The 11,623-nt window shown below is 34.1% G+C and overlaps 1 protein-coding gene across 3 annotated transcripts; it reads right to left on the bottom strand.

The window, feature by feature from the left end:
* Positions 1–865: 865 nt before the first annotated feature.
* LOC148623167 (sorting nexin-24-like) lies at positions 866–10,274 on the bottom strand. 3 transcript variants are annotated; one of them, XM_088573742.1, is made up of 5 exons: positions 10,151–10,274; positions 7,270–7,470; positions 5,945–6,027; positions 3,694–3,773; positions 866–2,958 (listed from the first exon to the last, which is right to left on the bottom strand). In XM_088573742.1, exons 1-5 carry the CDS (start codon positions 10,208–10,210, stop codon positions 2,879–2,881), a joined length of 504 nt encoding a protein of 167 aa, XP_088429868.1. In that variant the 5' UTR covers positions 10,211–10,274; the 3' UTR covers positions 866–2,878. The 3 variants fall into 3 exon arrangements, with proteins under 3 accessions (XP_088429868.1, XP_088429869.1, XP_088429870.1); XM_088573743.1 differs by having other exon boundaries at positions 866–2,512; XM_088573744.1 differs by lacking the exon at positions 10,151–10,274 and adding an exon at positions 9,818–9,998.
* Between the last annotated feature and the right edge of the window lie 1,349 nt (positions 10,275–11,623).

The following is an 11,623-nucleotide window of genomic DNA, read 5'->3' as shown; positions in this document are numbered from 1 at the left end:
ACATTGCAAAATACTTTTAAAAGTCCCCTTTTTTCAGAAAATGTTTTATCAACAATAGATTCTTCATTTTTAATCACTATAGCAACCAACGGTTTCCATTTATGTCATTTTTCATCCTAGCCAAAAGTGTGAAACTAAACTAAACTGTGGAGTGCTGGCTGAGTGATTCAGGCTCCAGGGAGCTATTTGTTAATTTTTAGTCCGATTTAGAATTTTTTTTTTTATTGGATCCCTTATGAAAATCCCCACCTGCATTTTTCAATGAGATTTCAGGTATCTTCAAGGTTTTCTAATAAATGTGTAAACAAAGCACCATCTAGCCTTCAACACAAAATTGAACTAATAACAAGCTTAACATTTTATCATGTAGAAATATATATTTGTCATTTTTTATTGGTATTTTTACACAGAAAGATGTTTTACTTTTAATACTGGAAATGACAAAGTTTCCATGTATTTGGATATTTGATTAGGAAACCAGAGTTACATGACTTATTGGTACCCTTTTCCAGTAAAAGCACAAATGAATATACATGTAATAAAGTAAACATTGTAACAGGAAAGCATGATTTGACTCCCAAAATTATACTCCGCCACCGAGGATCGAACCCCAGACCAATTGGTTACAAGCCAGCCACAAACCTATTCGGCTAAAGAATTAATCCTTTAGCCAAGTTAGTTAACTGGCTATTTAAATCTCAGTACCTACTACAATGCAGGTAGGCTGTCCTGTCACAACATAATAACATGACAATGGTGACTGCAACATACAGCAATCAAATATTCAGATATTAAGAGGAGTGACCAATATTACTAACAGTTAATCATCACAATGGTTTGACATAGATGTCTGTTAAAAATAACATACTGAAAAAACCTATTTTATTGCATTACAGAATATAAAAACAATACTAAGGAGATAAATTACGACATAAATCAATTAAAACATAACTTAGTATAACATCAGGCCTTGTTTAACATCTGAGACAATGACTTAGTATAACATCAGGCCTTGTTTAACATCTGAGACAATGACCTAGTATAACATCAAAGACAAGGCAATGATATTGTATATCAGAGAAAATGACATTGTATTACATCAGAGACAATGACACAGTATAACATCAGCCACAATGACATTGTATAACATCAGAGACAATGACAATGTATTACATCAGAGACAATGACATAGTATACCATCAGTCATTGGCATTGTATAACATCTGAGACAAACTAAATTGCAACACATTTCTGCTAGTGACTTGTAGTCACATGGAACTGTTAAATTATGTCAGCCTTCATTTGTAGAGAATATCAAACCTGATCAGCATCATAAATAATTATAGTGTATCCATTTGCACCACTAGAACTTATTTGATTGTGTCATAGTTTGCCTTTCCTCGTTTGTCTACCCTGGACTTAACTCTTAATGAGCAGCTCGGCCGGTATTTGTAGAAAAGCAGAGGACACTTACCCTACTGGTGCAACTGGTCCATGCTCCAAGTTTTTAGTGGAGTCTGAGATGCTTATTTACTTTTCTTGCTTTGTAAGTATTATATTGGTTGTTTATGTTCTTTGTTGTGTGTGTGTGTTTTCCATGTTTGGTCTTTTCACTGGATTATATTCTTTTGATTTCCACTAGAATTTTGGTTCCCTTGATTACTCTTTGCAAAGACATTGCATTTACCAATAGCCAATATAACATTCAGAGTAAACAAAATCATAATCTAAAATAACTGGAAGATGTTACAAAAATGAAGACAAGTTTTACCTTAAAATACAACCCGATAAATCTTATAATTATGGCACATTAAATGTTTAAGTATGGTTCTGCCTAAAAACCAGGCAGGGGTGATTCATCATATCTTAAGATAATCAATGAAACTGTATAAATACATTTGTTAGGTCCTAAAAACAACTCTTCCTATATTCATGTTCTTGGATCTGCTACTTACTGTGAAATATTTTTTGACTGGTTATAGTGTAAAAATTCCTGAACTTTTTCTGCAGTAGAATATAACCAAAATCGAAGAGTTAATATCTCCTGTGAGCAACTTTCATTTGCACTTTTGTTTTATAATACAGTTTCTAAGAGGCCTACTGAAGGATTTCCAGTCGAAAAATATTTGGGATCTCCTTAATATCTTGAAATATTTATTGACTGGTTATTGTGTAAAATTCTAGCAAGAAATTTCCTGTACTTTATCTGTAGTAGAACATTACCAAATATTAAGTTTGAAAATCTCCAGTGGATTACTTTATTTGCACTTGTATATCCTAATAAAGTTTCTACGGGTCCTACAGAAAGATTTGCAATAAAAAATATTTTAGATGCATGAATCACTCATTGTAAGCCTCTGTTTGGTTTTTAGGGCAGAGCTGCACTTAAAAGTAACATTAATTTATAAATGGGTCCTGTTAATAAGATATGGCAGCAAAACTATTACAGCACCATCTTGTACTTTACTTGCATAGAAAAGTTGCTAAAAATAATCTGTGATAAGTACTATGCCTATAAAAAGTAAAAAAAAAGACAGAAAATATTACAGGTAGATAATTAAAACTATTTCAAGATGCATTTTGATATTGAACAGAGTGAGTCTAGAACAAGAACTTAAGTATTAGATGAAAAAGATCTTCTTATAATTACTAAACATTGTACAGGAAGAACTAACAAATAGAGTTGACAAAATACAGTCTAATATAATATTATGTTTGCCACTTTATCACATTAAATTATACATTTAGTTGTGTTGTAGTATTAACTCATACAGAACATTGATTTTAGTTGTAGTTCACCAAGAAGACATTATTAGGAATGTTGTTGAATGAGATCTACTGGTATGTGGCATTTGGACAAAGAGTAAAGATTACTTCTTCAAGCCATTAAATAGTCCTCTCTATTAGCTGTATAAAGGCCCATGTGAACCCCTTGGACAATAATGTTTGGTAGGCTACCTAAAAAGTACAAGAAATTGGTAATATTGACATCAATGTAACTTATCCTTTAATGTTATTGATAGAAACCTGGCAAATTTGTCACTGGTTATATTAAAATTATTGGAAAATACATCTAATCTCCCTTCTCAAAAATTGGATTTTATCACCAAGCCATACAATACATTTCTACTGAGTGCAGCTTAGTACAACTGCAGAGGTCAAACCCGGAAAACTTGGGCCATTCAATAAAGACATATCATTCAAGTTTGATCCAGTTTGGACTTTGATTATGCTTTTAAATGTTTAACACAGCTTAAGTTTCTGAAAAGAATAAAAGTGGTCAAAGATCTTTAAAATATGCCATTAGACATAGTATGTAAGCAATTAACAGAAAGTTTTTTAAAAAGTTAAATTTGCCCTTTTTAGCCCTAAATACTTTGGCCATAAACCTTTGTATCAATCAAAATACCATGATAAAGCCACAAAATCATGACATAGTTTTTAGTTGGGTACATGCAGTTTGTTTTTTTTTCTTTTCATGTAGCATTTCATTTCCTTGTTTTTTTTTGTGTTCTTCCTCTGTTGTACTTTTGGTGTTCCTGAAGTATACTTGTCCAAGGAATTTGGTGTTCCTGAAGTTTTCCAGTCCAAGGATTTCCATGCACCTTTAATTTGGTATTTGTTACTTTATCTTAAAGGATCCCTGTGTGTAACAATAAAGGATCCCTGTGTGTAACAAGCTAACAAACTTACTTCTGTAGTTATCCTGAAGAAATGCATCAGCAGTAAAACTCAGCATAGGATGATGGATTGGCAACGATTGTTCATATGACCTGTAATTATAAAATGCAATTACCTGTATTACATCTAGTATATATAATAATGTTTTGTAGCAATTTACTACAATATAAAATTTCAAAATATTAGCAACAAGCTTAAGTCACATCAGACTATCGGTATAAGATACAAAATTCTGGATAAGACAGCAACAAGTCACATCATACTATTGGATTAGAGAGCTACCAGTCACATCAGACTATCAGTATAAGATACAAACTACTGAATTGGAGAGCAACAAATCACACCAGGCTAACAGTATAAGATATAAACTACTGGATTAGAGAGCAACAAGTCACATCTGACTATCAGTATAAGATACAAACTACTGGATTAGAGAGCAACAAGTCACATCAAACTATTGGATTAGAGAGCTACCAGTCACATCAGACTAACAGTATAAGATACAAACTACTGGATTAGAGAGCTACCAGTCACATCAGACTAACAGTATAAGATACAAACTACTAGATTAGAGAGCAACAAGTCACATCAAACTATTGGATTAGAGAGCTACCAGTCACATCAGACTAACAGTATAAGGTACAAACTACTGGATTAGAGAGCAACAAGTTGCATCAGACTAACAATTGAAGATACAAACTACTGGATGAGAGAGCAACAAGTTACATCTGACTAACAGTATAAGATACAAACTACTGGATTAGAGAGCAACCAGTCACATCTGACTATCAGTATAAGATACAAACTACTGGATTAGAGAGCAACCAGTCACATCAGACTAACAGTATAAGATACAAACTACTGGATTAGAGAGCAACCAGTCACATCAGACTAACAGTATGATACAAACTACTGGACTAGAGAGCAACAAGTCGCATCAGACTATCAGTATAAGACACAAACTACTGGATTAGAGAGCAACCAGTCACATCAGACTAACAGTAGAAGATACAAACTAATGGATGAGAGAGCAACAAATCACATCAGACTAACAGTAGAAGATACAAACTAATGGATGAGAGAGCAACAAATCACATCAGACTAACAGTAGAAGATACAAACTAATGGATGAGAGAGCAACCAGCCACATCAGACTAACAGTAGAAGATACAAACTAATGGATGAGAGAGCAACAAATCACATCAGACTAACAGTAGAAGATACAAACTAATGGATGAGAGAGCAACCAGCCACATCAGACTAACAGTAGAAGATACAAACTAATGGATGAGAGAGCAACAAATCACATCTGACTTAATTACAGCATAAGATACAAACTACTGGATTAGAGAGCAACAAGTCACATCAGACTGCAAATTTTCATTTTTTTGGCATTTCAAGGCAATAATTCATCCTACAACTACAATCCAATGAAGACTTTTGCCAACCCTGTTGTAAAGATGATTTTATCAAAATAGAATTTTTTCTATCTATTTGGCCAGCTTTTAAAGGGGGAGGGTTGTGATCACACCAAAGTACTTTAACTCCCTCCTCTACCAAGTCAGGAATTTCTGGCCTCTGTATGTCTTGTTTTGTTTTCACCTTTAATTTATTTTTATGTTACTTGAGTATATAGGGCAACTCTTTCGCTGTACCTGTGTTTAATGTTTTGGGGCCAGCTGCAGAATGCCCTGTGGTATGGTTGTTTCCTCATCAATCATTGATGACCAATGGGTGACCTTGTTGTCTCTTTGACATACACACCATACCTATTCTCCTTATATTAAAGATTTTGCTTAAAACTGACAAAAAAAACATCCTTTTTCCCCTTTCAAGGACAATAACTGTAATAAGAAGTTAACTACAACTTTCACCTAATAGAAACTTTTGTAGAACTCTTCAAGCCAAAAAAGGATGATCATCTTTATTTTTCTCTATCTCTAATAGTTTTTGAAGAAAAAAAAAACTTTGAAAGTGGCTTTACCCCTAAGTTCTATTAATCAATATGGCTGCCATGCTTTTTATTTAATGACAAAATCCAAACCTTCATTTTGTGCAGAATTCCCTTAGGAACATTCATAACAACTTTCATAAAAATCTTCTAAGTAGTTTCAGAGAAAACAGGTTACAGACAATGACAACAATGGACACAATTATTGTTAGCAATGGATCACATGGTCCTTTGGGTAAGGTGAGCTACATACTACTGAATTAGACGGCAAGGAATCACATGACTTCAAGACAAATAATAAGAATTACTTACTCTTCTTCACTTCGACCATCTGGTAATGAGATCTCTAAAAACTTAAATACTGATTTTGATAATCTGTCACCTTGCAAAACTCCCTGAAAGTTAGATAAAAATTCTACAATCTTCATTTTTACAATGCCATGACAAAAAGACTTAAAAGTACAGTGAGAAATATACTAGTTTTACATGGTAAATTCTACTTACTGGAGTGTGGATCTAATTACTCTTCTCCCCAGAGACAGGCCTTAATGAAAAGGCACATACCAAGCTTTATGGGAAGAAAATCACTGCTTTTGTATGTATTTGCCTTCTCCTTAACAAAGAGGTGTATGATCTACAAATGTATTATGTTTACCTTTGATCAGACTGAATTAATGCCATATACATTTTCACTTTTCTCACAAACTAATATTTTATGCAGATATTTCATACTCATTACACACACTAAGATTCAATTGAGGGATGGTTCAGTGGTCTGTTTACCTCTTATTTGTACTTTTAACAACAAATTGTCATTACCTATTACAGTGATTACTTCATCATACTAGGTTATTCCTGAGTCTACTTGTGATAACTTTATTATACTAGGTTATTCCTGAGTCTACCTGTGACAACTTCATGACACTGGGTTATTCCTGAGTCTACTTGTGACAACTTCATTACACTAGGTTATTCCTGAGTCCACCTGTGAAAACTTCATTACACTAGTTTATTCCTTAGTCTACCTGTGACGACTTCGTTACACTAGGTTATGCCTGAGTCTACCTGTGACAACCTCATTACACTAGGTTATTCCTGAGTCTACCTGTGACAACTTCATTACACTAAGTTATTCCTGAGTCTACCTGTGAAAACTTCATTACACTAGGTTATTCCTGAGTCTACTTGTGATAACTTTATTATACTAAGTTATTCCTTAGTCTACCTGTGACAACTTCATTACACTAGGTTATTCCTGAGTCTACCTGTGACAACTTCATTGCACTATGTTATTTCTGAGTCTACTTGTGACAACCTTATTATACTAGATTATGTAGGAATCTTTCTGCAGTCATTATGAAATACCGTCTGACTGACAGACATGTCAGACAAAAATTCTGACAGTCAGACAGAAATTGGAAGTTTTTGACTGCTTATTTAGGAGAAAAGGTCATACAAATGTATTTGGGTGTCAGTCAGACATTGGTAAAGGCTGCATTTGTGATAACTTCAATATGCTAGGTTATGTAGGAGTCTATCTGTGATAACTTCACTAGGCTATAACCTACCTATAGTACCTATATAGTAGTAGCCACTGTTTATCCTTTTAATCATTTAATTACTGGCCTAAGATCTACCTGAATGTATGCTTGTAAACCCAGCCTTCTCTGTTCTAACACTTTTGTGTTCCATTTCATTACTTTCTTAGGAGGAAATTCTGGTATTCTTATACCAGGTATTTTTTTCACTTGTTTATGGATGGCTTCAAATTCGGAGTATCTCCTCTCGATATGTGTCATCTTTCCTGAGCTGCAGTCAAGCACTTCTAGACAGAAGACCTAAAAAACATTGCTTCATATGTATGAATTTAGTAATAATTTCTTAAATTTGCAGTCAATATCCATTTAAACCTTTTTTTAAACAGTACAGTCAACTGTTCAAATTGAAATTGCTTTGTTTTTGTATTAAAACCTAAAGAGTTGAATCAGAGAGTAGTAGTACTACTAATGGCTCAGTTAAGCAGGTAAGATTGATCATCTGCCTTTGGTGAATCTTCTGGATCTACTTGTACATGCTTTTTCTCCATGATTTACAAAGGAAATAGAAGATATTAAAGCATTTATTAGTTTTTCATACTTTCAAATTGCTCATCTTAAAGTCATCAAAAACTTTAGAAACTAGAGGCTCTTAAGAGCCTTGGTGCTTATCTGCCTAGAAAATATCATTTATAGAAATTTCTTTTTTATATGAATACAGTTTTCAAGATATAAGCTAAAATTGGCAAACGTTATTTTCACCTATCAAGGGCCATAACTCTAATAATAATAGAAATCTTATAACTAAATGAGACTGAAGAGAGTACATTGGCCAATTGAAACAACGTAGGAAACACAGGATTTGCAGTAGTACTTTTAAGAATAGCAGACTCTACTCAATATCCCAAATGCCATAGCAACAAAACGTAATAGACAAAGTGCAAATGTGTGTATGGTGAGTTCACGGAATATTTCATGGATACTACATTCCTCCATAACTTATGAAAAAGAATAGAAACTTGAAAATAAAAAAAATTAAAGATTTACAATATGTATGTGTGTTGTTTTAGTAATTTACCTTTAAAAGCCTCTGATTAAATTCATTAAATTAAAGTATATGATTCACTGCATAATTGAATTAAACTGAAATATCTATTTCATTACGTAGTCATTGAAATGCATTGATGCCCTACGTTTGCTTGGGGTCTATCATTCACTATTTGTCTATTTTCACACAAATCTAAATTCTGTTCATTGTACACATTGTTCTTTTCACATGTTCTGAGCAGATCCTCTCTCCAATCATCCACCTGCACCTGCGCCTGTCTTGCAGGGGGCCTATTATCTTCTTCTGCCCCACCTGCTCCTGTCATGCGGGGGCCCATAATCTTCCTCTTCCTTCAACAGTGTGTTAGCCAATTTAAACTTACTAGCATCTCTGCAGATCTCCCTTCCATCTGTCACCCTTCTAGTGCCTATTGTTGAACCATCAGTTACAAACACAACATAGAATGACGGTTCATTTGCGGTTGACCATTTGTTTACTTTATTCTGCTCCAGTAGAATATAATCACCAAAATGAAAGTCATGTTTCTTTGTATTTCGGTTTTTGGCCTGATTCTTGATCCCATCTTTATAATACTTGTCTCTTTCATTTATTAACTGATCGTCGATTGTTTGTTTGTCACTATTTGATCTACGAGTATATCCTAGTTTTGTTCTAACTTGTCGTTCCATAAGTGCCTCGTACGGTGATACTCCTGTTGCTGGATGTGGTGTTGATTGGTATCCTATAAGCATTTCTTGAACTGCCATTGAACTATACTTGTGCTGTAAATTTGCAATTTGTTCAGTCTTGTTGAGTACTTTCATGAAGGCTTCGGCCTCTCCATTTGCTCTCGGGTGTTACGGTGTGATTTTATGATGCTCAAATCCTTCTTTGACGGCAAAGCTTGGAAATTCCATAAAATTGAAGGGTGGTTCATTGTCACTATCTAGTCTCCTCGGAACTCTATGTCCGACTGTCGCAAAATCTTAATAAGTTTCTCTTTGGTTTCCTTCAAGCGGTTGTGTCTTATTTCTCAACCTCGGGGTATCGTGTCCTTTTAACTATAACAACTAAATTGTAGTGTCCATCTGGATACAGACCTCCAAAGTTCACTGATACAACTTCCCATGAGATCCCAGAAGTAAACAGTAAAATTCAGATCGGTCTTCAGTTTTCAATATGTTCTACATTGGACATTCCGGTAAGGAAAATGGAACTATAACAAGACTTACATACCCTATTAGGCCATCATCATATATGGTCATATGGAAAACGAAGTTTACATGTTTTCGCGCAAGGGTAATAAAAGTTATAAATAATAATGTTAGGCATCAGTAGAAGTCCTTTGACTTTTATCAAAAGACATACAGTTCCGGTAAGCACGGTTGCCACTGTATACTATATAGGATACAGAGGAATACCTCACACAGGTCACAAAAGTTCTATGTAACCTACATAATAAGTATAGACAAAATTTGAAAACATCCATCGAAAACATGGAAGACAAACATAAAATGCACCGAACCCCAAAAGGGATTACGAAATTTAATTTAACAGAAATTGTATTAATATATGACGTCAAAGTTTAAACTATAAACTAACCTATTTTGATCAGATTTACACCACTGTCGCACCATGGTCATAAATTTAGTTAATATGTAATGTATATTACATTGTACTGTTTTTGTTTATGCCATAACCATTTACTGTAAATGTATTTGTGCAAATAAAATTTCTGCTTCTACTTCTACTTCTACAATCTCCTGACCAACTTCAACACACTGAAGTTAATGTCACTTTCTTTTCGCATGCTATTTACAAATTCCATTAATGAATTTAAACATTAAAGATAGGAGTGAATTAAAAAAGAAAAAAAATAAATAAATAAACAATAAGAGTGACATTTACAAAATATCTTTAAGGTAAAAATATTACAGTAAAACTATTCTGGCCATCTTCTACTTTTCTGTGCGAAGGAATTGCTACTCGAATCATGTTGCATTCTGTCACTCCCTCTACTTTCACTTTGTCAACTTTCAGTTCCGGCGTTTCGTACGGGGGTACTGGTAAACTAAAAAACGAAAAGAAATGGAAATGAAATCTACCGAAGTTTCTACGTTGAAAAATGGAAAAAGCTGCTGACAGATCTGGTGTGGAAAGTGTTTGAAGTATGGTTGAAATGGTTAAAAACCACGTCACCAGCCATTCTAAATCAGTAATATTGAAAATCGGCGACCTAAAATATGAGGAATTTGCCCTGATAATTGCACTTCGAAAACTTTAAACAGTCATTGGGTACCCTTTGACTCAGCTTTAATCTTAATGACAGTAATAAAAATAGCCTTTATTAAGACAGGATAAAGACATATTATCTCGACAGCTATACGTGCAACATATATACAAGATGGGTGCAGGTCTACGTGGGTTGAATTAACGGACTCAAGAGTTCCTTAAAATTTTTTACCTAGGTGCAACTCTGGTGAGGTAGATGATGAAAAAACACAGCCTCATAAGAGTGAAGGTATAGACCTGCAAGAAGAGGAGAACATTTGTTCCTATTGAAATGCCGACCGTTTGTTGAAAGACGTGTCCATCACACTGGTCAAATGTGTTATCGATAAAAAAAAACTTTCAGCATTCTGAAAACGTCTTATATTCGGTATATTTGGAAAATGATTTGGAATTGATTTTTTACAAAGTATGAGTAATCTCTACCAAGAACTACATTTTTGTATCTACCGTCTTTTTTGGAGGAACAACGATGTATAATGTTTTAAGTCGGGTATTTAACTGGGTATGGGGAATAGAAGTATAAAGAGTCGAAAAATCATAGGTTTTAATGCTATTGTATTCTGATAATAATCTTGAATTGAGGGTTTCCAGAAGATCTTTCGAATTTTTCAGGATCTACATTGAATTAATAATACTACGGGAATAACAAGTGTCATAGTAAGACTGGAGACTCTCTTTGACAGCTGTGAGTATAGAAGTTAAAAGTTTCGAAAGTGGTTTGGTGGTACATTTTGCAGATCTACACCATAAGAATCTTCTTGTTACACCGGTGTAATTGTGACATTAGCGACTCAATCGGTGTACTTACCGGTACACATGGTCCATGCTCACAGTTTTCAGAGGAGTCCGGGTTACTGAATTACTTTTTTTTTCTATATGCGTATTATTTTGGTTATTTCATGTTCTTCAATGTATGTCTATTTTTCTTGTCTAGTCGTCCCGAGTTAGTCGTATATTATCCTTACTGGAATATCATCGGTTCTTTTTTTTTTATTTATTATTATTAAAGCTCGAATTCTGCTTCCCTTGATTTAGACTGGTTCCCGATCGCAATATTCAGTATGTTACACATATACAAATATAATGGGATCTCGTGAGAGTGTATTGCTAGTAGCT

Source organism: Perna viridis, chromosome 3 (genome assembly GCF_037379345.1).
Source record: "Perna viridis isolate PV_CMFRI_1.1 ecotype Kerala chromosome 3, ASM3737934v1, whole genome shotgun sequence".
Classification (NCBI taxonomy): Eukaryota; Metazoa; Mollusca; class Bivalvia; order Mytilida; family Mytilidae; genus Perna; species Perna viridis.
The sequence above is the reverse complement of the archived record's forward strand: the minus strand, read 5'-3'. Positions and strand labels throughout refer to the sequence as shown.

What these genes read in the sequence shown, in the direction of transcription:
- LOC148623167 (XM_088573742.1), bottom strand. Translation starts at nt 10,210, where the DNA reads ATGATTCGAGTAGCAATTCCTTCGCACAGAAAAGTAGAAGATGGCCAG. An exon ending in ATGGCCAGAATAGTTTTACT is followed by an intron (nt 7,471 to 10,150) that starts GTAATATTTTTA and finishes AATGTTTTTTAG; the next exon opens with GTCTTCTGTCTAGAAGTGCT. An exon ending in GATGGTCGAAGTGAAGAAGA is followed by an intron (nt 3,774 to 5,944) that starts GTAAGTAATTCT and finishes TTATAATTACAG; the next exon opens with GTCATATGAACAATCGTTGC.